General features: G+C 45.6%; 1 protein-coding gene across 5 annotated transcripts in view; it reads left to right on the forward strand.

Moving 5' to 3' along the window:
- GALNS (galactosamine (N-acetyl)-6-sulfatase) overlaps positions 1 to 27317 on the forward strand; it is a 613875-nt gene that overhangs the window by 10775 nt on the left and 575783 nt on the right. For 4 of the 5 annotated variants that reach the window (XM_069635767.1, XM_069635758.1, XM_069635784.1 and 1 more), the window contains exons 2-3: positions 12894 to 13017; positions 19615 to 19689. In XM_069635767.1, the coding sequence (XP_069491868.1) occupies positions 12894 to 13017; positions 19615 to 19689 (199 nt within the window). The remainder of the gene's footprint in view (positions 1 to 12893; positions 13018 to 19614; positions 19690 to 27317) is intronic. The other variant, XM_069635793.1, reaches the window with a different exon arrangement.

Genomic DNA, 27317 nt, shown 5'->3' on the forward strand with positions numbered 1-27317 from the left:
ATAATTCTGTTAAAAGTGTTACGAGATACATGCAGCAGCACGTACGAAACCGCGCTGTTCAGGGCAGCATTCGCGCTGGCATATTACGGGGCTTTTAGGGTAGGGGAGCTGGTGGCCAGTAATACGGTGGCAGGAGACGGCCTGGCAAGGAGGGATATTGATATGGGAAACAAGGGGATGTCTATAATGTTAAAGAAATCTAAAACAGACCAAACGGGGAAGGGGAGAGCAATAGACCTCAATTGCATCAGAGAGGACCACTGTCCCAGAGGCATCACCCAAGAATTCCTAGATCTCCGACCAGAGGTTGACGGGCAGCTATTAATACATAGGGACGGCAGCGCACTCAGCAGGCACCAGTTTCAGGCGGTATTAAAACAGGCGGTGGCAAAAGCAGGATGGGATCAGCCGAATTTGGAACACTCATTCAGGATAGGGGCGGCAACCTCTGCATGGGCAGGGGGCCTGGGAGCAAAGGGAGTGAAAGGGATTGGGGATGGAAGTCGCAATGCTTTAAAAAATAAATAAGGGAGGAACTGATATAAACGCTTATCTCCCCCGTTTCCATAGAGGCTGGACCCTACAAATCGGCATGGATAGTGGGGCACTCTTTCGTGACCCGGGCAGGCAGGTGGCTGGAGGAAGTGAAGCAAGGACTACATTTCAAAAACACAATTACATCCTGGTGGGGCCACCCGGGGATGCGCTGGGAGGACATTCACGACAGGCTGTCGGACCGGATAGGTTTCAGGGACTCCCCCCGTTTCCCCCCCCCCCTCCGAGTACCTGGTTATACACCTCGGCGGGAACGACTGTCATGATGCCTACCTCCAAGGAGCCAGGTCCGACCCAGCAACCCCAGAGGCAGGCATCATTTCCCCCAGGGGAGTGCCAGCGGGCCCAAGCTGGGGCCCTTTGGACGCAGTCCTGGCGCCTTAGGCGGCAGGCTCATGTTGGACCTCTGTCCCGGCGCCTTAGGCGCCAGGCTCATAAAGCTAGACATGTGTTCAAGTGTTTTAATGTGCACTTACCTGATGCAGACCATGCTGCCACATCCAGGCCCTCTTGAGGCCTGAATAGGAACTACTTTACCTGTGGGACTACTTTCCACCCGGGTGTGGTCGGGGAAGGATACATACCTAATCGGAGGAAGGATACACACTTGGAACTTCTTCCAAAGCTATTTTAACCACACCCGATCAGCAACTCACGCTTTGCGTTGTTCTGCTCCTCGCAGCTGGACGCTCACCGTGTCAGCTCCTGCATCTGGACTTCAGCCACGCCTGTCAGCATCCTGGGTCACCTGCAAAGGGAGACAAGTGACCTACCAGCTAATCTGCACCACGGAGACATCACCGACGATCCTGAAAGGGAAGACATCATTTTTAAAAGCATTTTGTTACGATCGCTGCAGCGCTGCATTTCACTCACCTTTCCTGGGTTCCTCCATCTTCAGCAGGGATCATCCGGATACACAGCCACTTCCCAGAGCCTAGAGAAAAAGACAAGAATAAGAGGTGAGAGAAGGAAGGGAATAGGAAAAGCTCAGTTTCCTTCTAAGACTTACCTGTTGGGACATTCCCATTTCATTTCGGGTCTTGCTGCTTCCAAGCAGGACCCCGGCCCCTATGGGGAAAAAAGACAAAGACATTAGATGAGCGAATGCAAAAACATTACCTGAGCGCTCATCTAGGACTTACCAGATCTTTACTGGAACTGCACGTTTCACTTCGGGTCGGCGCCATATCTCCGGCATTCCGAACCCCGGCCCCTATGGGGAAAAGACATCAACATCAGCGCTTTGTTGCAAGAAGTCTCCAAAGGAATCTTCATTCATCACCTGAAAAAAGACAATGAACATTATTATTTAAAGCTTGAACTTTTGAACTTGCAACAGAACTTTTACAGCGCCTTACCAGTATAATCAAGCTTACCTGAACTCCCATCCAACCTCAATCCAGTGAAGTAACTGGGTTCAACGCGACCCTGCGTCAGAAGCAGGATGGAGAGCTCGTCCTTTCAGACCCTAAGGTGAGACTTCACGGGGAATCGTGGAAGGGTATCGTGGAGGGTTGGAAGAGAGTGGGAGGCTTGAGCATAACTCAGTCAGTAGGTAATACTCCCTTTTCACGTACTGGGGAATATTCCTGCGAGCCGGAGAAGCCAGAGTAGAGGGCCCTTCCTGTCCATCTTCAGAGTCCTGCGCTTCAGCATCAGCACTCGAAGCCAGACCTGCGCCTCCGTGGGAATCAGGTGAGCGTTACAACGACCTGGTGAGCACAAATAGGGGTAAATTACAGAGGAACATTTGCGAGTCGCTACATAGCATAGCCCACAGTTGGTGGAAAACCGAGATTTTCATGTCGGAAATAATACCAAGAAGGGTCTTGTATGGGGCACAGAGGAGGCACGCAACCGAAATAGCCAGAAAGTAAATAAATCAGTAGAAAAGTACTGCAAGAGCACAGGGTTACACTTCATAAAACATGGACTACACAGGAACAATCCGGATATGTTTCACCAGGATGGGGTACACCTATCAAGGAAGGGGTTGGAGGTTTTTTCCGACAACATTTTTAGGGCACTCCAGGAACGGGGTTGTAGGTAGGGTGCTTTTGGGGGGGACCTGAACAGGCGCGAATAACACCCGCTCAGGTGTGGCGGTATGTGCCCAGGAACGAAGGTCCAGGGATAACAAGGACTCAGGAGGAGCCTTGGGCAACTTCGAGACTGGACACAAGGTGCCTAAAAGCATATGGCAGTGTATTGATTTTTGTTGTTTTGTATTTTCTGTAATAAAATAAAATGCCTACAACTTTTCCATAAACATAATTGGTCTGTGATTTATTATTTAGGTAGGGATCTGGTAAGCCTCAGCCTATGCCCCATGCCCCGGGCCGCATGAAATGCGGGCCGATGGAGGGCCTGGGAGTTTAGGCGCGGGGTGGGGTGAAACGGCGAAAGCAGTAGGGAGGGGTGTCCGAACGGCGCCACAAGAAACAAAAGCCCAGGAAAGGGCAGGAAACGGCACCTGGGGAAGGTGCGAAATATAACATCAAGGGGCCGTGGGGAAACCTGGCCCCCAAGAAGGAACAAAAGGCCTGGGGTGTATAAGTAAGCCAGGAAAAGGAGAGGCGGCACAAACCATGTAAAGAGCTCACCTCTCTCGGGTAGGCTCTTAGTGCCTGGATAAGGAAAAACGTTTGCCACCCAACCCACCCTACAAGAATAACGGAAGAAGAAGGGGGCAGGCAGGAGCCGGAACGCCGAGTACTCTTTCTGTACACGGTCCAAAAAAGGAGCAGGTAGAAGTGGGAACGCCGAGTACTCTTTCGGTACACAGTCCAAAGCATGTCGTAGGGGGCATGTGCCCAGGTACGAAGGCCCAGGGATAACAAGGACTCGGGAGGAGCCTTGGGCAACTTCGAGACTGGACACAAGGTGCCCAAAAGCATATGGCAGTGTATTGATTTTTGTTGTTTTGCATTTTCTGTAAGAAAATAAAATGCCTACGGCGACAACTTTTCCATAAACCTAATTGGTCTGTGATGTATTATTTAGGTAGGGATCTGATAAGAAGAGCAAAGCGAGCCCACACTACTCAGCCTATTGCAATAGCTGCAACTTCGGTAGATGAGCAATGCCGGGTGTCTTTCGCGCCAGGTAAGCCCCCACTTGCCCTCTGGGCCTTTCTGCCCTCTGTAGCCGGCTGCGTGTAATCCCTTCATTTGGCTTGAGAGTGGCTAGCTCTTGGGCCGTGTTGGTGTCAGTTGACCGAGATTTTTGACAGCCGCAGTACTTTCAGTGAGTCCTCAGTCCTCCCTTCCACCCGTTTGTTTAGTCTCTCTCGCGAAAACTGCAATTCCTGGTCGGCAAGAAAGTAAGGGTTCATCTTTTGAAGGGCGCAGTCAGGCTCGGACTGGCCTATAGGGCAACAGTCCCATGGGCGAACCAAAAACGCAAAATGCTGGTGTGGGCCAGTATTTTTGGTCAAAGTGGGGCCCTTTTTTGGCTAATGTGGGCCCGTTTGATGATTTACTTCACTATTCGGCTAGTCGTTTTGACCAGTGTTGTTAAATAAATATTCTTTAAAATGCACAGTTTGCAGCACATTGTATCAAAAAACTCCCCCTTGGCCTTGGGTACTATTCAAACAGTGTCACAAAAGGAAAGAATTGCCATTTGCAACTGTGGGCCACTTTTTTATTGGTTCCTGAGACAATTTCATGGCCCAGTCCGACCCCGGGCGCAATACAGAAGGTTGGCAGAGCAGAGCTTTTCTTGTGGAAACGAACAATGAAGGGATCGTTTGTGCTGCAGCCCATCCTAGTTTGCATGGAAGTTAGGCACACCCTGTTGTTTGCAGGCAATGCCATTTGAGATTAAATTATGTGCCAAGGAGCACACACTTTGTTAAAGCAGTATATCTGAGACTCGGTCACATAAACTTCCAGTTTGTTGTTATCCATTGTGTTAAAGTTTGAATATGTATATTAAATGAGACTTTCTTTTTTGGGAATGACAATAGCAGATATCATAGCGGTAAACTAAGCTTTAGAAGGGGAGTTTTATTATTGCTCGCTTTCATTGCCTAATATGAAATTCAGTAGGTAACTGGTCGAAAACGTTCCATCACAGCTCCAATTACTAAATATTTACATATCAGAATAGGCACTGCTAATAACAAACCTCTTAGTAATTTCCCAGGCTTTCCAAATCAACCCCTGCTCCATCAATGGACACCAATGGAAATAGGTGAAGCCCACTTAGGGGAACGGTGTTCCACGCCTGGTGTCCTGAGAGCAGAGTCGATGCATGTTTGTTTCTCCTGTTGTTCTGCAGGGTGTGCCCCGAAGGAGACATTATGGGCACTGCGGGTAAGAGGAGGAGGGAGGGGGTGCTGCTTTCCACAGCAAAGGCTGCAGAAGTGTAGTCCTTTAAGTTGCGGTAAAGTGAAAAGCTTTCATTTCCCCTCGCAACATAGTTGAGTACCAGTGCTCTCTTTCAGGCATTGAGAAGTGCAGGTACTCAAATGCACAAAAATAAGAAGTGCAGGTATGGAATTCACCTGTGGAATGGAGGTGGATAGGACCAGGATTGATTTATGTACGGGTGGTCCTCTCCACAGGCGTCTTAAAACATGATTGTTTGGAAGGCTGTCTCCCAGTGCCTAGAGCAATGATGGTGACAATGATTTGTTCAAAGCCTTGCACCTGTCACGTTTTGATTTTGCCATTTGCCCCTCCAGAATTAAACTTATGCTACCAGCCCTTATTCTTTTAATATATCCTTCAATAATTAAACCGACAAAATAGATTGAAACAATTTGAAAGGATGTGTGTGAAAACGGTGTCCGGTCAATTGGTCGACAACAAACTGGTCGACTGCAATTTGGTCGACACCATTTGGTCGAATGCCAAATGGTCGAATTTTTTTTTTTTTATATATATATATGTGTTTTGTGGGTTTTCGTGTGGGGGGAAAAAAAAGAAAAAAAAGGGGGGTTGTCGGGGGGACCCCCCCAAAAAAGGGGTAGTAAAAAAAAAAAAAAAAAAATTTGACCAAATGGTGTCGACCAAATGTTTTCGACCATTTGACTGGTAACCGTGTGAAAACTGCAGGTTAAATAGGTTCATCCCGGATGACCTGGTAAAGCATTTCATCCTTCGCAAGCTAATAAAATGAGTAAAATTGAGTTGGCTCCTGCTCTCCTGCCTGTGGGGTGCTGCTAGTGGGCTTGCGCCCTAGGGTGCTCTTTCTCCAGCAGACAGCACTTGTATGTCTTGGAATGTGGACGAGAGTTGGGGCAAACTAAAGCAATGTATGGCAAGGAAAGTGCCCGCGGCCCCAACCCACAACTGCCCAACAACATCAGTGAGCTCCCGCCCACAACTGTTTTACTCATAAACTAGGTAGCTGGTGGCGATATCTTGGCTACATACAGCCCATAGGCTGGGGGAAGGAGTCAAAAAGAAGTCAAGCTGGCAGGCTCCTAATACAGTCCCCTTCAATGCCCCATTGTTGTCCACCACAGGTTAAAGTGCATCCTTAATTTCGCTTTCCTATTATTAAGAACACTGGCTCACGAGTAGATGCACCATGAGTAATTGGCAAACCTCTATGTGGAGCAAATACTGTAGTCTATAAACCATATATTAGGGAGTGTAGTACAACTCTGAGACTCGCTTCCAGGGGATTACAGTTTTGACAGCCAAAGAAAATGGTACAGTCTTTTAACCCCATATCACATCATTTGGTCAAGTAGCAAAGACCATCATCTAATGCTTGATGTGGGCCAACTCGAGGTGCCTTTTGATTCCTCGTTTGAGTTACGTGTGTGACGAAATGACTACTGCTCTGCAGTAGTACAGTGGTGAGTAGTGGCTACAGTACCTACTCTGCCCTAAACTACTACTAAACCAGCAGTGATCCCAATCGTATAGGTAAACCGGGCACAGCCCGTCAGGTATACCTCCTTCTCCTGTATGGGCAGCGTAGGCGGAGGGCAGGCTTTAACTCTTCAGGAGGCACAGAAGCAATCCAAGCATCAGTAGTATGGTGGTAACAAAATAAAAGTGTCCAAACAAGGTTCTATAAAATAGGAAAAACGAACAACATTGCGCACCACTAATAAAACAATACTGGAATACCCCGCTAAGGGAAAACCCAGAGAAAGCAGACTTTAAAATAAAGGGGCACTCTGGATTTACCCACAGAGGTGCTCAGGCAAAGAGTGCAGAAACAAAGTGTTAATTAATGTCTTTCAAAAGGTAAAGTGGAGCTTATATGTTAATGAGTGTTAAGGTGGAACAGGGCTTCTTCAAATAACTTGTGTTTCTTGTCTTTAGGGGCTCAACGGCATTGAACTGGTCTTGTAAGCATTTTAATCTAGTGGAGAAAGTGTAGAGGCAGGGGAGGCATAGTTTTTCCGAATGGCAGGTTGGTGTCAAGGCGGTTCGAGGGGTGGATAGTGTTTTAAGCCAATGGGCCTCATTCCAAGTTTGCCGGTCCGGTAACAACGGTACCGGTAAGCTTGCCGGTACCATTGTTACCGGACCGGCAAACTACGAGTTCTGCTTGCGGATGCCTTTTCTCCCGCCAGATCTGACCTGGCGGGCGGAACGGCACCCGCGACCAGACCACGTCGGATGCACCGGCACCATTCACAGCAGTTAATTTGAGAATTCAATTTGTGTTTTGTAAGGAAGGCATGGTATCGAGCAATAGACACAGACGCAAGTGATACACGTTTTGAAAACCTTTTATTCAATGTTTTGCTTGGGATGGAAGAATTCCTACCTACCTCTAACACTAAAATGGGAGTAATCTCGGGCATTAAACAATAACCAATACGTCCAAGTCGGTCTGGTCAAAATAAAAAAGGCCTATACTAAGAAAACGTAACCTTCATAAAATAACAAAATGCGTTAAGGAAATGCAAAAGGAAACCTGTGTCTCAAAGAAATGTCAGAATGGCTTTAGTGCTTGCTCCCTTCCCCAGGTTCAACCTCACGGAGCCTACAGAGTCTTTTAAGAAAAACAAAAAATAGGTGGATGGCACAGTTCTATCAGTTTTGCACACTTTGGCTTACTGGCACAATTCAACAGTTCAATTTTAGGCTTTTAATTTCCAATAGTTCACTGTATAGGCTTCCCTCTGCCGGGCTCATGCCTGTCACACAATTTCCCACTGTTCTGCACATGTTTCCATCTGCCGTACTGAAGCCTGTCTTGTTTTCACTTTGTTACACAATTTCTTTCAGTTGTGGGAGTTCCCTTCCCCAGGTTTTATCTACGATATCTTTTTCCACTGCCGAAGACTTTCGAAACTGCAACGAATTTCCACAGTTCAGTTTCAAGCCCCTCTTTGATTACACAATGTTCCACTCTCTTTAACACAAATGTTCAACTTGTCAAACACAAACGTTCCATCACTGTTCAATTAGCTTCTTTCGGGGGGTCCCTACCCCACTTTTACAACTTCCTCTGAGGTCATGGTCTCACCACCTGCCCCCTCATATATTTGTTACCAACTTGTCTCAAAGTTCACGCATGTATTTTGCTTATCCCTTCATTGTGGGGTCAATGCGGCCTTCCGGCATTAATCTCCTGCATGGAGGCCACACCAATGCTTTTCCAACACTCTTTGCTTTACGTCAATACTTTACCATTATTTTGGGGAATTTTGCTCCCACTTCATTTCTCGCACAGCTCCCCTCTTTAGGATCTCTATTTCGCTCACACTTTGTTCTTTCCTTACACAGTCTTTCAAGAATGTGTAATCGTACACGCGATCACTCTGCCACTTTGTATCCTTTTCAATACACACAGTGAGCTCTCACTGTGCTTCACTCACCGATTGTGTTTTCTTTATCAATATCTTTGCTGTCTGAGGTCAGTGTCTCACAGCCTGCCCCACAGACACTCCTGGGCTCCTTTCCTGGCCCAGGGGAATGAGTACTGCTGGTTACCAATTTCAAAAGGGATTAGCAAGCCTCCTGGCTCCCTTGTAGGGACTCTGCTGGGTCCTTGGAGACACAGCTCCGTCGCCACACTTTCCTCTCGTGCTTCACCTTGCAGATCTTCAGCATCCCAACATTCCGCTCTCCTCCAGCTGGTCCTGGGCAGCTATAGCTTCTCAGCTCCTCTCCCTACTTGCTCATCTTGCCTTCTGAGCTTGCTGCCTTGATACTCCCTGGGAGTGGTAACAGGCTGCAGGTGAATGTAGTCAACTTCAAGTGCCTGACTTTGCCTGACCCTGTTAGTGGGGCATCTCCATGGAGCATACTGTTGTACCTCTGTTTGCATCTTCTTCTTCCCAGTACTATAGTGGTGTTTCCCATAGGAAATCTGCACTCCACTTGACTCCCTCTTCCTCATCACAGTACTTGAGTGATACTTCAGGGGCGGGGGGCGGGAAAGATGGTTGTGTGCCTTAACTGGTATAATAAGGCTGAGTGGCTGTTGGCTAGGTCACTGTTGAGGAAGGGGGGATAGATATGTTATTGGGGAGAAGTGTGTAATGTATTTAATCCTTTCCTTCTTTTATCATTCTCAGATAAGGATCGCAAGGAATAGCACTGCTGGTTTTCACAACAACCTGGGAAAGTAGAGGGAGGGGAGGATAGGTTCGTGTTGGCTTCAAAAGAAAGGTTTTGCCCAATCTTGTCTTTAGATTTTCTTATTCTCTTCCTTTTCCTTTTCACTGACTTTTGATTTGGTTTCGGAATTTTTCCAGAATTTAAGGGTTAGATATCAGAATATTCCCTAGTCCTCTACTTCTCTAGGAAAAGGTGGAATACCATGTCTCACATAAGGGCTCCCCAAGTCCATCCCCCAAAGATCCTCAACCCAGGTGATTAAATGGGGGGAAAACCCTCTGGTTTCTCACAGCAGGCTATTTGTTGGGTACAACGTCCTTTCATCACCTGCATTTTCATCCCCTGGCATTTTAACGTGCATATCACAACAAATATGCTCATTGATTTTTTTTAGGGGGGGTGGGAAAGGGCAGATAAGGGTTTGGGCGGGTAGGCAATAGCCAAAAATAAGTGTGGAGAGCGGGTTTGAGGGGGAACCCCCAAACGATGAGCATTGTCGACGGAATGTGCACGTTAAAATGACAGGGGATGAAATTGCAGGCGATTAAATGGCATGAAACCATTTCTTGGCCAGCAAGTCAACACTAATATTTGTGAAGAAGAGTATTCTCCAACCCTCTATCACTAAAGTTTTAATCTGTGCCACTTTCCTTTCCGCATTCATTCCTCTATTGTATGCAGATCTTGTAACACTGCCTCCAGTAGTGGACCTTGACTGCTGTATGTTCACCTTTTGTACCAGGGCTGCCCCACAGAGGACCTGGGATCAAATGTGAGTCGAAAAAAGGACTTTATAAACTCCTAATTTAGAAGCATCTACCTGAGCAGGGGTACCCAGGAATCTGATGTTCGCACCCACCTAAAGTGTTCACTAGCCCCCCCCAAGCCCTTGATAACTGTCAGTAATGCACATGGGACGCCACCATTTTATCCACGATCTTCAAAGTATCTTGCATACGAACCCTGCCACCTGCAGCTTCTCCATTTGTTGCACTATGCGACCTAGCCCACCTAATTCACGTCCCATGTCCTTAATGTTCTCCTCCAGAACTTCCTACCTGGACTCCATAGAAGTTAAGGAACTCTCCGCCTTTGCCACCATTTTTTGGAGATGTGAGGTGTGATGTAATCTATTGCGCGCTTTCAATGATCTTGTCCTGGCTGTGCACAGCTCTGTAAGAAGGGCAGGAAGAGTGCGTTTGTCTCATAGAAGGAAGGCAGAAAACAGTGGTGCTCATGGATGCAGGTCAGAAGTATCGTTACCCGTCTGCTGATTTGAAACTCTGTATCCTATGTGGTTTGTGCAGACCGGGGCATGTTCTGCCCAAGGGCATACTCTGCGCTGTGAAGCTCCTTAGTCATATCCCTGTCAGGTGGGAATGATCCTGTTACCCCGGATGCTTTTTTATTTGGAATGCAGCACAGCAAAAGGGCCTCCTTCTGCTGCCTCACTCTGCAATCACAAGTTACTACCACTTAGAAGCTCCTGAAGCACTAATCCTGTCTGGCAACCAGGAGCAAACCACCCAAGGAGTTAGGCATTTCGCAGTGGGTGGAAAGGTATTGTGTTCCTTTTCGGAAACAAGTGCTGTGCAATACCCTGTTATCTAAGCACCTCCATACAATGCAAGAATAAAAGCTGGGGCACCGGGCTGGGTCAGCAGTGAGCTCAGCCTATAGTCTCCTCTATACAGGTTCTTTCTTGTGGACCCTGGAGGGGAGAACATATAGAGTCTCGTACCCACCCCCACCTCTGCAACTCACTATTCGGTCTCTTTGCTCAGGTGCTGCCATCTTATCTCCTTCTCTGGCAGCTTGGCCCTTGATTCACTCTTCTGTGTGGGATCTGGGGTTCTCCAGAACCAACAACAATGTCCAGAAAATAGGAGCAGCCACTTTGACACCAATGCCCCCCTTTGAGAAAGCATTCCGCAGTACCTTCAGGTGGCATGTTAGCTCGGTTTCCCGTCACGGGTCCCAGAGCAGCTGACAAAGGAGGCCATCTTAGAAGCCACCCCAGCTCCCATATTTAACATTCAGATTCATTTCTGTAAGATTTGGGGTGAAAATATGGATTTTAGGGGATGAGATTTGGGTATTGGTATGGCAATCAGTATTCACCCTCTTGTTCAGTCTTGCACTCCATAGGTAACATTCCTTTCGCACTTTCCCCTTTTCCCCCTGAGCAACGTCTTTTTCAGACTGTGCCTTTCTTATCTCTAGTGGTATCTTTCCAGGTGAAACGGGGGCTTCAAATACCCATCGAAACCGGGCTTGGTGGTGCACTTCCTGCTTAACTGCGTGTAGTTCCCACATAGCCCACAAAGCAGACATTCTTGCTGGGAAGAAGAGAACACTGTAAATATGTGCATCTGAACTGCTGTCAAGCTGATCATGATTGTCACTCTACTCTGCCTTGGGGTGGGGTCTGGTGGCAGATGGGGAAGATGTAACATTTGATTCGGTGCTCCTCTGTGCTCTCTTAAAATGATGTTACCTAAACCATACATTGAGGATATGTCACCATGTTATGTTCAGATATGTAGCCAAAACTTTGAAATCACTGAGAGATGCTTGTGCACCAAGGAGCCTTGGAAATGGCGATTGTTGTGCTTTCTAAGTGCCGTACTACAGGACGTAACCTTGATTTAATATGGCAATCAGGATTCACCCTCTTGTTCAGTCTTGCACTCCATAGGTAACATTCCTTTCGCACTTTCCCCTTTTCCCCCTAAGCAATGTCTTTTTCAGACTGTGCCTTTCTTATCTCTAGTGGTATCTTTCCAGGAGAAACGGGGGCTTCAAATACCCATCGAAACCGGGGTTGGTGGTGCACGTAACCTTGATTTAATATGGCCACACATAGCATGCAATTAAAATGTCAATCCACCATACGGATATGCTCTAGTCTATAAAATCTGCTTATTTATTTATTACATTTGTCATACGCCCAGACCCTGAGGTATCACGGTGTAGTTACAGACAGTTCAGTATTACAATGTTCTCTTCCATAGCAATAAAATGGATACAAAATCTGAAACCAGCATTTCCTTAACACTTTGGGATCTTTATAGTTCTTAGCAGAAGGTATAGGGAGAACGCACATGAAGCAGCATAGTGATTTTCAGGTTCAAACGGTATCCGGTAATAATATCACCACATATATGGTCGCCGTAAATAATATCGCCGGGAAAATGTCGTGGCGATATTATTTGGGTGACCATATGTATGGCGACAGGGGCAAAAATAAATTATAATTTTTAAAAAAAATAAAAAAATTGGGGGTTTCGGGGGTGTCGTTATTGATGTTTGTTGGGAGAGCATTCCAGTGTCTAGGTGCAAGTACTTTAAAGCTGCTGCCGCCCGCTCGCGTGCTTTTAAATCATGGGATAGCAAGGAGAGTGCTGTTGCTTGATCTGTGGTGTCTGGATGGAACTTTTCCGTGACTGCGTTGTTAATGTAATTGGGGGCTTTGTTAGCAATGCATTTGTGTGCTTATATCCTGTTGGAAACATTTGCTCTTAGCGTTGGTCATGTGCACGCCAAAGGCTGATTAATAGACTCATGAGTTTGTGACACAGACAATTGGGTTTGTTTTGTTTGAGTCATTTGTTCATTTAGTGAATTTTTCCAGGGCTTGTTTCATAACGTCACTGAGAAGGAGGCTACCTACCACAGGCTACATTGCTCTAGACAACCTACTGGGTTGACGAAAGATCGTTAGTAGTCCGTTGCACAGTGCATGTCCACTCTTGTTCCTTGCTTCAGTCTGCTCTTTTTTTTTCTTAACAGATGGGTTGGGGGGACCTTGGTGTTTTCGGCCAGCCCTCCAAGGAGACACCCAATTTAGACCGAATGGCAGCGGAGGGGATGCTGCTCACAGACTTCTACACAGCGAACCCGCTCTGCTCCCCATGTAAGCTATGATGGATTAATCTTTCATGTCCGTAACAGCATGCCATACAAGCATTTACTTAAAAAAGGCTCTCCTGTTCATTTTGTCATCAAATAGATATGTGTTTGCACTGATCCTTTACACATTTTGCGACCCTCGCAACTAAAGACCCCATTGCACCACCACCCTTTAGCAACCAAGGAATGATCTACAAGCTTTAGGATTCCCGCCCGCGTTCCCAGACCCAGGGGTGGACTGGGAACCAAAAAAGGCCCTGGAAATGAATTTAGCTGAGCAAACTCAACTTTTTCAAAACAAATTACATTACATCCATAGAAAATGACAAAAGCGAACGCACTGAAAAACCGAGTCAATGATACATATAGGTTAAAACAAGACAAAAAAACAGCATTTAGCTTTAGAGGGGCTCGAATCACTGGGAGGGCTGTGGTCCCTGCGTATTTCCTGCCCCCTCCTCCCCTGTTCGAACACCATTTGTCTTCCTGTTTTGCCTGATTATCAGCAGGAATTTGTAACCGGTTTCTGTCTTCGGCTGCTACACACAGTCCACATTCACACGCCTTTTTTATAGGCTTGTCAGTGGATCCCTGCAGAAGGACGGAAGCTGCTCACTGTTTTCATAGCTAGCCATCGGTTCGGCCTCTCCCATCCAGATCAAATATTCACTTGCATCACACTTCTAGACACCCCATCCTCCCTGACTTTCATGCTGTTATCCTCCCTCATCCACTTCCAAAAGACCCCACCTGGTCTATTGAAACAAGTATTCCATCCATATGCCCCACTAGCCTCACCCATGGCCTGCTGCACTAATGGATACATATAGCTTATTGTTTCTAGTATGATACAAGTATGCATGTTATGATAATGGGATTTATATCATGCACAGCTGCCATTTGAATGGTGTCCAGACAGTCACTATGGCTGATGTGAAACTGTGGAGGGTGAGGCTACAGGGTAGAGGGGTCAAATGCAAGATAGCTTTACCGTTGAAGGCTGCAGGTTGAAAGTACCTAAAATTCTCACCTGGGCCCTGTTTCTATGAGTGATTTGTCCAGAGCAAAGGGGTGTTTTGCCACCAGAGGGCAGCTTTGTGTGTCCATGATGCACTGACTGGGGTGTTTTATGTAAGTTGATTGTAGGGGTATAGTGTTGTTGTTTTGAGTCTGGTGGTAGGAATCTTTATATTGCCATGTGCGTGGGGCATAGTGGAGCTGTCTGTAGTACGTTTGAATATAGAAGTTAAGTGCGTACCTGGAGGTTAGCAGAGGGTGCGCTGTAGGAGGTTTGGAGCATCCACCTGAGGTGCTTTACTGATGTAGAACTTGTGGCAGGAGAAGCCCTATGCCATCCTGGTATGGGCACTAACTCTGAAAGTGTGCAATGGTACGTTTTGGATGGGAGCGGGACAACAGAAAGGAACACTGAAAAGGGATAAGCATGCGGAGTACAATGCCTAGTAGGGCTCTGGCTGCTGAGCATTATGGTGAAACGAAGCACAACTGGCATCTCTTGGTTACCCAGCTGCAATCTCACTGGGAGTGGTTATTGTTAGGCACTAGAGCATATACATTGGGCTGTGCACAGAGTTGGTGTCTTAGGCGGATTACAGTAGCAGCTTTTTGGTGTGAAGGTAAGCAGGTGATGGCTGAGGTGGTCCCTTGACTAGTTAGATGTGCTGAAACGTCAGGTCTTTAGCGAATCTAAGGCGAATCTGGATAGGCCAGATTCTTTTTGGCAGGGAGTTTCAAGTTTGGCTGTGATGTTAAAGCCGTCCCTCTGTGCATCTGTCTGGCATAGCTTAAGGTTTCTATGCCGGATTTAAGCATTTCTCCTCTGCTGATATGGGATGATCTTTCCTTGTTTGATGTTTGCCCCATGGGCCTGCAGAGCTGTATCAGCGATGCATAGTGCTTCAAAATGTATTCTTTTCTGGACTGGTAGCCAATGGGGTGATCTTAGAGCTGGTATTTTGTGTTTCTTTCTAAAGAGTCTGAGTAGTAGTCTTGCCACTTTGATCTATATGCGTTGAAGTTTTGTAGTAGGGTAATCTGGCTTCTTGTTTATTTGATCCTAACAGCTAGAAGAATCGAACGAATGTATTGCATATGGTGGGGATGGTATTGTAGCTATTTTGCTTTGTTGATCTTTTAAATGTGTATGGATTGTGATTGCTCTGGCTTTTATGGATATATTCTTTACCCAAATAAAGTATATATTTGATTTTGATTTGGTAATATAGCATGCTGAGGTATGTGCTATTGGCACAGTCGATTCTTGTTGAAAACCAGTGATATGATGGCGAGAGTCCTGTACTGAAAGGTGAGTAAAGGTATTATCCAAGCGTATGTTGTACAAACATTCCTTTACAACGGGTTTGATATTTGGTTCCAGTTTATGTCCCTTGTACACAACCATCCATAGGTGTTTGATCACTTTTGATGTTTCCGGGCAGGTACCTATTTCTCTAGGCCAAGGTAGGAACTGCTTTCTGTGAAAAGACATTAGGTAAATAGATAATGATTTCCGTCTTCTTTGGCTTTAGCTTTAGAGTAACAATCTTTAACAATATATTCACTTGAGCCAAGGCTATGAGAGACGACAGTGTCTTTGTTCTTGCTGCAGTTTATTTTGAAAATGATTTGTGTGACGTGTGTAATTGTAGCACGCTAGTCCAGCTCTGTTGGTAAAGTTGCATGAGTGGGGTCAAGTATATATTGAAAAGCAGAGGCAATGTGCCTGATCTTTCCCAAATTTACATCTGTGTAGATTTCATTCCGTTCTTTGACCTGAATCCTGCTTGTGTTTGGTCCATGATATGTTGGACTCTGCTCTCAGGTTTACTCTCAGATATAGTTCTCTTCGATTTCAGAATTCTTACCTGAGCCTTTCAGTGTAGCCCTTTGTCCGGTCCTTTCTCTTCTTTTCTTTAGGGCGGCAAAGTGTACTTCTTAGTGAACAGGTGGACGGCCTCTGCTGGAGGCCACCTCGCTTGCTTGTGAAATAAGCCAAGCAGGATGGACTCCCCAGAGACTACCCCACACAGGGCAAACGCCTTTCAGCCCAAAAAACCCAGAGAGGTACTGAGAGTTTCTTCTGATGGAAAGTTGTTGACTTCCAAAATATACTCATTAAAGATTCCTAGAATAAAGCAAGGTATCCAGAGAGGAATCCAGATAAAATTGGCAAGTAGAAGGTGGCAGACTCTGTGATGGAATAGAGCCACTGGAGGCTAGAAGCGAGGGAGGCCAGGGAAGCAGAAAGCTGAGAAAAGCAGGGAACAAGAGGGCAAAAGAAAGGATGTCAAGCAAGAGTGGGAACATGCAAGCAAGCATCTGACCCAAACAAGTAGCTAGGGTTGCAACGCGAGGGAGGGAGCTCCGGCAGCGTAGATGAAAGCGGCGATGATGCAATAAACTAGACCGCTTGATCTACGTGCAGAGAAACGTGATGAAACAATTGTCAGAACTGCTGCCAGCGTCTCCAGACACTCCAACGGTTGGACATGACATCTACACGTTCCAGAATTTGACTATAAATGTTGATTTTCAAAAATTGTACGTGGTTATCGTATATTAGAAATTAGACCATAGTTTGTGGTCATACAGGTTTCCAACTATTTATTTGTTGAGTGGGTAATGTATGCTGTCTTGAAAAGTAGTGGTGTCATTCCTGTTTCCAGTGAGGAGTTTGAGTTTTGTGAAAATAAAAAACAGTGGTTTCTGATGTCTTGAAAATGTGTGGGGAGGCAGTTGCATAGATTTTGCAACATTCGCTTATTCAGTGAAGGGGAATTGCCCAACTGATTCACCTTGTCTTATCAATTACGTCCCCTCTGATGGACTTTTTTGTGCCACTGCCAACCCCAGTGTCTAGCCCTGCCAACCACAGTTATGTGCCAATGTCCATTTGTCTCTTCTCCCCCTCTCACTGAAATAGTTCATCCAGTTCCCCATGCAGATATTTCTACTCATACCTATTCGCTCTTCTACCCGGCAAGTCTCAACTTCCCTTCCAAACAGCCCTGTCTCTCTCCATCTCTGCATCTCTCTCTCCATGTGCCCTACACATCTGTTCTCTCATGTTTGTTTCTTCCACTGATCTCTGTTGTGGTCTATGCTGTGTTACCACATGTGCTGGTATTCGCACACTTGATCGAAAAACGTTTGTCCTTTTCGAGCCTACTGAACCACATTTTTTGGATAATTTTTTGGTGAAATGAAATTAAGTATTAGGGGAAGGGAATAGGTTGAGGTAGGGGGAAATGGGTGTGCAGGGGTTCTCCCCCCGGCTTTTCAACCCAAAAAACTACCCCAAAAAATAGGTCCACTTGGAAAAGGTCACATATTTTCATCAAGTAGACCTAAACCCATGTGCCACATACCTGTTCCCATATAGCTGCCCCTTGACAATTACTAGACTTCTTTTCATCTCCTTTTTTCCAATCTATATAGCTCTCATGATTGTCTGTACTGTGGTATCCATGCCTCTTTGAAATGTCCATCCTTGCGTCCTTTGCCAAGATCTGCCACTCTCTCCACAACGTGTCCATCTCTTCATGGCTGTCTTAACTAGCGGTCAGTAACCTCCACCCACTCTTTTTATATTCCTGACTTTTGTGCAGTTTGATGCCTCTACCACTGCATCCCTTCAACCTTTCCGAGGCAGAAATGTCTTTTCGGTTGGAAAATAATTTGTATTGTGAGGAACCTAAGGGCATCCACACTTCTTTTTCCCCATCATCCTCTACTTAGGTGGCCAGAGAAGGGCCATCTCTCTTGGATCCCAACCCTGAGGGTGGAGATGTGAATGAGGATCACCTTGTTAGAGGAGAATTGGGGAATGGCAGGGGGATGTCCTTGGATGAGACGCAGTATTCCCCATTTCCATTTCATGCTCCCATCTGCATTTGTGGGATATTGCTCACCCCTTTCCCTCTGCCCAGAAAAACATCAAAAGACATTCTTAGAACCTTAGGAGGACGAAGAAGGGGAGGTCCCCCCTTCCTTTAAGGGCTATTGCAAAACCTCACCCCTCATTCAACCCCCTTTAGTACTAGTACGAGGAAGAGGCAGCTAGGAGTAGTGAACACTAGTAACACATTTCACCACTCTTGAACTGAGACGAGGAAGAGGCTTGCACAGTGTTTTAAAGAGTGTTTTAAAGGTCAGGCATGTCATAAGTGGTCCACTAATTGCAGCCAGGCAATTACAATTTGGGACTCATACCTGCAACCTGTCAAGGGGTTGCAGGTGTATTAAAAGGCAGGAGACAGCAGCAAAGAGACCAGCAGGGAATCCTGTATGCCAGGAGGCAGTCGAGGTGGGTCCCGCAGAAGAGCCAGGATGCCGACAGACAACCCGAGGAAGCTGTATCGCCAAGGGCCAGGCAGGCTGTAAGAAGGCCACAGGTGTGGGAGCTTCATTGTTCGATGACCTGCAGCCAAAGCTGCGGATGCAGAAGAAAGGAGCAAAAAGACTGACTGCTTCCGTGGAGAGAAAGAGCAGATGCCAGCGGGAGATGGATAGAGACTGAAGTGCGAGCTGGTCTCGCGGTCAAAGGAATACGTGTCTGCGGAGCCGAGTACAGCTACCCCGAGGAGGGTGGTGAAGAAACAAAACCACCATGAAGTGACCTATATGTGAAAATACATTGTGGCAAGGCCACAGACTAGCAAAGAAAGGAACACATTGTGGCAAAGCCGAGAGGCTGATAAGGAGAAGCCAAGTGAACCATCACACTGGTACAGATACAGGAGAACCTGCGTGGGCTACAGAGGCTATGGTTCCTGGTTGCCCAACCTGTAATGGGTGAACTGTGTGGTCCTACAACTGTGTCTTGACCGGTGGAACCCCAATTGTGAAAGCCAATAAAGGTTGCTTAAGTGGAACAAGAGAAAGCAATCTGATTGAACTGTTAAGAAACCAGGAGGAGCGTAAAGTTGGTTTGGAGCTGTTTTTTAACATTGAAAGATTGAGAACAAGTACAAGTCGACTGTCTTGAACTTGTGGAAGGGAACCCAGAGGAATTGTGGAACTGTCTTGAACTTGGGAAATGGAATCCCAACAATTTGTGGAACGGTCTTGAATTTGGGGAAGGGAACCCTGAGGATTTGTAGAACTATCTTGATCTTGGGGAAGGAGCACTGAAAAGCAAGACAGGAGCTGGAAGACGCTCCAAACTTTATTTGGAACACTACTTTTTTTTATTGCTGACATCCCTACACATTGTTTAGTTGTGGGGGCAAGTATACGTCTATACAGTATATATTTTAGAGACACAGACTTTTAAGTTGAACTTTCTGACTCAGACCTTCCTTAGTTTCTTTAGGTAGGGCAAGTTAGGCCTTCAAGCATCATGACATTTAAGTTAATGAATCAATTATGTTTGAACCTTGAATCTGTTGTCTGTTTCTTGCTTCTTGATGCCTTCACAGTATGCAAACAATTGACTCTTTAGCCTTAAATGTAATTTCTGTTGTAATGGACCTTGTTTCTTGTAACCAATTTCTGATGCAGCGTCTTCATGCCATGGCTGTCCCAAGAAGTCTCAAAATGCACATACTTGCAATAATCTTCCTTTCCTCTTCTCCCGCAGCCAGAGCATCCCTCCTGACTGGCCGCCTCCCCATCAGGAATGGCTTCTACACTACAAATGCGCATGCTCGAAATGGTAAGGGCCGACTACTGCTGCAAACTTGATGCAAATAATTTATGGCGGGTGGGTGTGATTGAGAGCCAAATTCCAGGCACAGCTTAGCTTGGGTAATTTTACAATATTCCAGAAAGTTTGTTGTCTTTAAGACATGACAGTAACTTTGCACCCGAGTGGTTTGTCTGATGATTAAAGAGTGGCTTCAACCATAAGCGACCATCGAAAAGTAGGTTTACAATCTAACAACCTTTGGAAAATAATTCTCCAGTAGCTTAAAACTGGTGGAGAAGTGGCGCCCGGGGGTGACCGGTGTTAGAGAATGTATCATGTGTGATTTAATACCTCATACTAAATTAGAAAAATAAATGAAGACTATAAAACCTCACAGAGTAGAACAAGCAAGACTATAGGTGGAATCACACAATAAAATGCATCCCAGTGATTACATGGCACTTGGCAGGAAATGCAGTGTAAGATTAAGGCAAAATTAAATAAAGGAATTTAGATTGTATTAGGGCCAACAAAGATCATAAAGGCAACTTCCAAGCATGCCTAGGTAGGCTGCTTGCATGGAGTGATACATTATAAACACCACCAAGATGTTACATCTGCCAAAATAAATCACTTGTGTTTATTTGAAAGGTTTTTTTAAAGCCAAAAATTAACCAGTCATACTCTGACTGAAGAATAAGGTGTGTTCTTTTCTCGTCATCTATGTGAAAAGGCAGCTGGACTTGGAAACCTAGCACTGCGAGAATCTAATCAGCCCGGTTCATCATCCTGGGTGGTTTGGTTCTGAAGCTCTTTTGCTTCTTTTTTGCTTCTCCATCTGCCATACTAGAATAGAAGGGCACTCAGGTGACTGGAAGAGTGGGCGAGAATACACTGTATACTGCCTACTCTTTCCAGCCACCTCAGGCCCTTCCCCAGGTGGCACCAACTTTATTGTGGGCAGGCAACAAGGCGCTTCTCCCTGTTGCCTCCCCACCCTCCCAAAAAAAACATACCCCCTCCCCACCCCCACCCTCCCTGCCAACTTACCTGCTGGACCGGAGCTATGTGTTATTGTCCCAGTGCTCCAACACTGCCCGTGGCTGCTGCCATAGACATGGACAATTGACTTATTTGCTTTTCCTATTGCGGCGGCTATTGGTTTTTGTTTTCTCAGGAGATTGGCTGCACGCACTACGCGCAGCCAATCTTCCCAAAAAATAAATAAACTATTTGCACCCCGGATGAACTGTGAGACACCTGAAGGTGTCTCACCCGCTAGTCCCCAGGGATATGTCGTCCAGGTGGCTAGGTCATAGCCATCGCTTTTGGATCCAGTTTCTGGGGGGGGAACCAGTGCAGGAGGATCACATGGACGAGGAGTCCACAGGGATGGATGTGGGACACCGGAAGGTGAGACGTTGTATCCTCTTCCCAATAACACATTTTCCCATCCTACCCAGTAGGATACGTAGGAATTCAAACCCCCACCCAGCCTTTCCCACACAAACACTTTCTCACGTACAGTTCACTGTGAGCAACAACAGACTAACGGGTCCCAACACAAGGGTCAGGCAATTACTGATAATTACACACACCTGACTTCCATCACACTTCTGCACACTTATAAAAGACGGAGCATGAAAGAAAGGCAAAACACACGAGAAGCAGCAGTTCCGAGATGGCATTTTAACACAATGAGAAAGACGGCAAGACCAGAAGGGGTTGCAAGGAGGGAATTGCCCTTGGCCTTTTCAGAGAGAGAAAAACGCTACTTTGTCGAGCCCTCCAGGATAAGAAACAAGACCGGCAATTAAAGCTAAAGAAAGGTGTATTGTGTGTTGAAGGTACCCGGGGCTCTCCCGCATCAATAGCCGTGGCAGGTAGGATTGATTGCCGGCGTGGCACTGTCCTTGGCTCCTACAACAAAGCCGCTCCAGTAAAGTCAGCACAACCAGTGAGTCGGGGAGACTGATAGCAGACGAGTCTGTGTTAGAACCAACGTTGCAAGCCGCAACATTGTATGAAGAAATCTGCAAAGTACCGAGTATAAGGCGTATGTGATGAGCAATGAGAATATAATTGAATATCCAAGGAGTGAATTAACTTTTGGAACCAAGGTAGATGCCATATACAGAGTGGTCCGGCACCACATTGTTGCTTATTCGAAGGTCTCAGTTAGGTATCCTACAATTGTACACTCTCAATTGAACTGTGAAATCTAAGTGGTCCTGCAATGGGTCAAGCTAAACCCTGTGCACATTTGAAAGTGTTCTAAGCTTATACAAACTTCAATTGGCCCAAGCCCGTCTGAGGGAGACTTATTGTGAAAAGGGATCTGAGCCCGGCTGAGGGGCAACCAGGATGAACTGTGAGTCACCCGAGAAAAAGAGATACGAACTGTAATTGGTCCCAGCCCGGCTGAGGGAGACTTATTGTGAAAAGATATGTTGTGTTTTTTTCATTTTCTAATCAGGCACCATTGATCTTATTTAAAAAAAAACTTTCTAAAATTAACAATGATTCCCACGTTACCTTACCTCTTAACCCCATGCCTCCCATAAATGAGAGAATATGAACCTTTCCTGAAAACATTAAAGTTATTATTACTGGCAATTAGTTAGTGATTCCTAGATGTCACAGATCAAACCATTTAAACATACAGTGTCTATTTGGATGCCTTTCAATGCCATCTGGAAGGAAACCTTGATGTCTAGAATCCTTGGAGAGACTATTGTTTAAGGCATGTCATTCCTTCCATGATAAGTATGTTCCAGCATCTTCAATGCCACATATTCTTGAATAGTGTTTGTTTGGACCAAAGGGTTACAATACACCACTTTGCTGCTAATAATAAATTGCTCAATAATCTAATGTGACCCGGATATTAGGTAATTGATATCTAATCATTTCCCACTGTAGATCAAACCTCCAATCAAAATTCCTGCCAGTGCAGGCTCTCGCACAAGATATGGGTACAAGAACCACGCTTGTGGTAACCCCATCCAGCACAATTGAGACTTCTGAACAAAAAGAACTAAGTGGTTTACAAAGATTCCATTCCTTGTTCCTTTTGTAGGAGTCATATGCCTTGTCTCAGTTTCTAGATGGCACTATAGTGGGTTAATATTAATCCTTTGGAGGTGGGTTACAAAGAAAGCGTCTGTTTTAGTTCAGTAATGTCTACCTCCTCCTGTTCTATTTTGAGGATGTATCGGCCAATGTCTGTCTGCGTTGCCAATATTGTTTGGGGATCCCAAAGCTAGACTTGCCTTCCTGATCAGTTTTAATACTTTTCTGATCAGAGGTTGCCTGATTTGGTTCACTCACCCCTTAACTAAGCTGAAAAGGCAGTCTCCTGGCAAACCTGTCCAAAGTCTCAATTTGCAAGAGCTAGTAAAAGAAGACGGGTAAGTGGTTCCATCATCCAGCTTTACAAATTCATCCGACATATGTGGGGCACATTTTGTTAGCGGGTTTATGTTTAGCAATTTAGGTCTGCTTTTTGTTTTGTTTTTTTGGCATGAGCCAGTGTGTCTCCTATATGTGGAAGGCTGCAATGAATTGCTTCATGGAGCAATGTTTTCTCTGATTCCACTCTCATCCCCTCAGCCAGTATCATAATCGCTGCAGTCCCGGTTAAGAAAAATGCAGTTCCGACCACCTTGGTACTTTGGCTTGGAGCGTTGCTTGTCCCACTCTAGGCTTCCCCCACATATGCCCAATGAAAAACCTAGTAAGAGATAGATTATTCAGTTCTGACTTTGCAACGGGTATTTATAGGAAGGGCCTGAAAAAGGCAGAGAAGATGTGGATGACAGTGATCTGACCCATGCAGTACTACACCTTTCTTTTCTCCATTTGCCGTGATCATCTTTCTCAATTTAAGGCCACATCCAAATTTAATTACACCCATTACTACTGTCTTTGTTATGGGGCTATCCAGCTCATCTCTTTGATCAAGAGAAAGAGAGAGGGACATTTTACCTCATTTAGACAATGCTGGCAACTCCAAAGTAAAGCTTTCAGAAGAACCCACATGGTTTCCTCCTCTCAGGATAAATATCCTGTTTCAGTGGCAGTCATTTTATGCATCTAAGCGCTCTTAAGGTTTGGTTTTGCTCTAATGAGCCAACATTGCCCTGCCTTTTTGCAAAACTGCTGCTTGATTTTGAGTAAGGAGTCTTCAGATCAATTATTTCAAATGGTATGTAATTGCTCATTAACTTCTTTTTCTGAGAGTTTTATTTCGTGGGTCCCTTTGGTGCTTCTGTTCTAACTTTCAGTTGTGTTTCAGTTGTGTGTTTAGTTTGTTTTGGATATCTAATGATTATTATTGTTGGATGACATAGTGATTACTTTACCCCACATCACTGCTTTCTTTGCATCTCATATTATATCAGTGGTAGTATTCTATTTTGATCTTCATCGATTGTGATTTTCAATTTCTTAATTGTCTTGGATCTCTCAATATGTAATGTTGTAGGTGTCGGTGTCTTTTGCACTATGTTGTTCTGCCCATTTGTACTCTTTGTGAGAAACCTGAGGATATCCTCACTCTTTCTCCCCCTGGATCCTCTGCTCAGGTGGCCAGGAAAAGGCCCTGACCCGACCCTGGGGGTGGAGAAGCGAGGGAGGCTCACCTGGGTAGAGGGTCCTTGGGGATTGGGAGGAGGGTACCCACAGGCGAGACATGGTATCCCCTTTCCCTTATGACAACCAAACTAACCCTCCCCCAGCCTTTATGGGCTACTGTAAAACGGCTCCCCTCAATTTTCCTCACTCAAACTATTACAGTACTGGGACAAGGAATAGGCGACTAGCAGTAGTGAACATAGTGAACACCAATAGGTCATTTTACCACTCTAGTACTGAGACGAAGAAGATGCCTGCAAAGAACCGTAAAGGTCAGGCATGTCCCTTTTTAATTGCAGTCAGGCAATACCAATTGGGATCTCGTACCTGCAACCTGTCAAGTGGTTGCAGGTGTATAAGAAGGGAGAAAACCAGCAACAGGGAGACTGACAGGGAAACCAGCAGGGACTACTTTTTGTGAGGAGGCAGTCGTGGTGGATCCTGCGGTGTCTGGTCAAAGGATCGAATCCAAAGGGTCGAATGGTCAAAGGATCGACACCAAAGGATCGAAAACCAAAGGATTGAATTTTTTTTTTTTAAATTGTATTTTTTTGGGGGGGTTTCGTTTAGTGAAAAAAGTATTTTTTACCACAAAAACAGGGGCGGGGGTTGGGAGAGGGGCGGGGGGGGCAAAAAAAAATAAATGTACAAAAATAAAATTATTCGATCCTTTTGGTTTTCGGTCCTTTGGTGTCGATCATTTGACCATTCGACCCTTTGGATTCGATCGTTTGACCTACAACCGGGTCCTGCTGGGAAGCCAGGATGCCGGCTGACGATCCACTGGAACTGTGGAGCCTAGGAGCTGGTGGGCCATACGAAATCCACATGATTGGGAGCCTCCGGTGTAAGAGATTCACAGCCGGAGCTGCGGACACAGAAAGGAAGGCGAAATAGCTACCAGCGTCTGCGTAAGGGAAGCGGAGCTGCCGGCGGAAGCAGAGAAGCTTCAGAAGAGCGAATAGTGTTCGCAGTCCAAGGCAAGCCAGCAGACGGAGAAGCCAGCAGACGGAGCAGAAGGGGAACATCGCAGCTGCCCAAAACAGATGCGGAAGACCGGTGATTGAAGGGGAACGTCACTCGAAGCCGGGGCGTTCCTAGGGACTGCGTGAGAGCGAGACCAATGCTGAGTGACCTGAATAACATGTGCAGATTGAAACAAACCCAAAGCCACAGGTCAAATGAAAATGAAGGAGCAAAGTAAAAAGTCACTAATATTGACTACCGAACTGAATGAAAACATTATATATTGAGTACCAAACTTAATGAGATCTTTATGGACAAAGCTACAATCTGACGATGGATACATGTGAAATTATCCATTGGAAAGCAACAAACGAAATAAGGGAGCAAGTGTGTAAGTCTGTGAAAGACCATGACAAAAAGGTGGGAAGAAATAAAACCACCCCAAAGTGAACTTTATGCATGAATACAGTGCGGGAAGGCCCAAGACTGGCAAAAGGATATGTTACACATTGTGGCAAAGCCAAGAGGCCAATCAGGATAGGCCAGGTGAGTGTAAATCTTCACATAAAGCCAAGAGGCCAACAAGGAGAAGTTAAGTGAGTGTGAACCTTGAACCTCGACACAGGGATGGATACAGAAGAACCTATGTGGGCTGAAGAGCCTAGGGTTCCTGGTTGCGTGACCTGTGATGGGTGGACCATGTGGTCTGACAACTGTGCCTAGACCAGGGAACCCTCAATTATGAAATCCAAAGACATTGTTCAAGTAAACCAAAAATAAGGAATTTAAAGTGAACTATTAAAACAATCCAGAAGGAGTGTTACATTGATCTGGAGTTGTGTTGAACAAAAAGACTGAAATCAAGTATAAATTGGCAAGTTGAAGTCTTGGAGAAGGGAAGCCTGAGACATGATTAATGTTAATGCTGTCTTGTCCCTCAAGACCCTTTTGTTAGGAACTGTGTTGCCTTGATCTTGGGGAAGGGATCCCCAAGGATTTGTGGAACTAGCGTGAACTTGGGAAAGGTAATACCAAGACTTTTGTGGAACTTTCTTGAACTTGGGGAAGGGAAGCTGAAAAGGAAGCTAGGAACTGGAAGAAGCTCAGAATTTTGATTTGATCACCGTTTCGTTTATTGTTGATATCCCTACACATTGTTTAGCTTTAGTTGTGAGGGCAAGGATAGGTTTTGGACACAGACTTTTAAGTTGAACTTTCTGACTCCGACTTTCCTTTTTTTTTCCGCTCAGGTGGGGAAACCCCCCCCCCCCCCCCCACCCCCCCTTAGCATAGGGAAAGTTAGGCCTTCAACCATCCTGACATTTGAGTTAATAAACCATTTTATTTTGAACTTTGAATCTGTTGTCTTTGTTTTGCTTCATGATTCCTTCACACCTACCTGATACAAGCATGTGAGCCGAGAAAGATGAGCCTTCCTAATTTGATTACATAGATCCGCAGTGAGCAGAATCATGTCTATTGTGTAAGTGTGAAGGACAATGGTGGAAGAAAAAGACTAATCAGTGGTCCCTGGGTGCTCCCTTCCACAGCTATCGGTCAGTTCCATATCTCAAAGATTTGCTTTACGTTTAGCGGATGCTGCTGCAACTACTTGAAGAGCCAACCCTGAAGAGTGAACCATAGGGGATTCATTACCAAATTGAAGTCGCCATCTAGGACAGCCTCGTTCTGAAAGCAGCCCTTCAAAAGCCCCACAGTATACATAATGACTACCTCTTTCCTTTGATAGGGAGCATAGATAACTGCTCTTGTGAACAAAATATCAGCCACCTTTTCTTTGACAAACCCATACGTGCCCTCTGGATCCGATAATGATTGAGAAGTGGGAAAATGAAAATCTTTATGAAGTAGGATTGTGACCCCTCCCCTCGTTGGTGTTCCATTAGCATAAAAGCGTTAGGGATATAATTTTGATAGCTTACATTGGTCAATTCTTAATAAATGTGTCTCCTTGCAAGCCCACCATTTATGGATGTTGTTCCCTTCACTCTTTAAATAGTCTACATCATTTAGGCAGTGTGTTGAGATCTTGC

The sequence above is a fragment of the Ambystoma mexicanum genome, chromosome 1q (assembly GCF_040938575.1).
Source record: "Ambystoma mexicanum isolate Mex_15411 chromosome 1q, UKY_AmexF1_1, whole genome shotgun sequence".
NCBI classification, from domain to species: Eukaryota; Metazoa; Chordata; class Amphibia; order Caudata; family Ambystomatidae; genus Ambystoma; species Ambystoma mexicanum.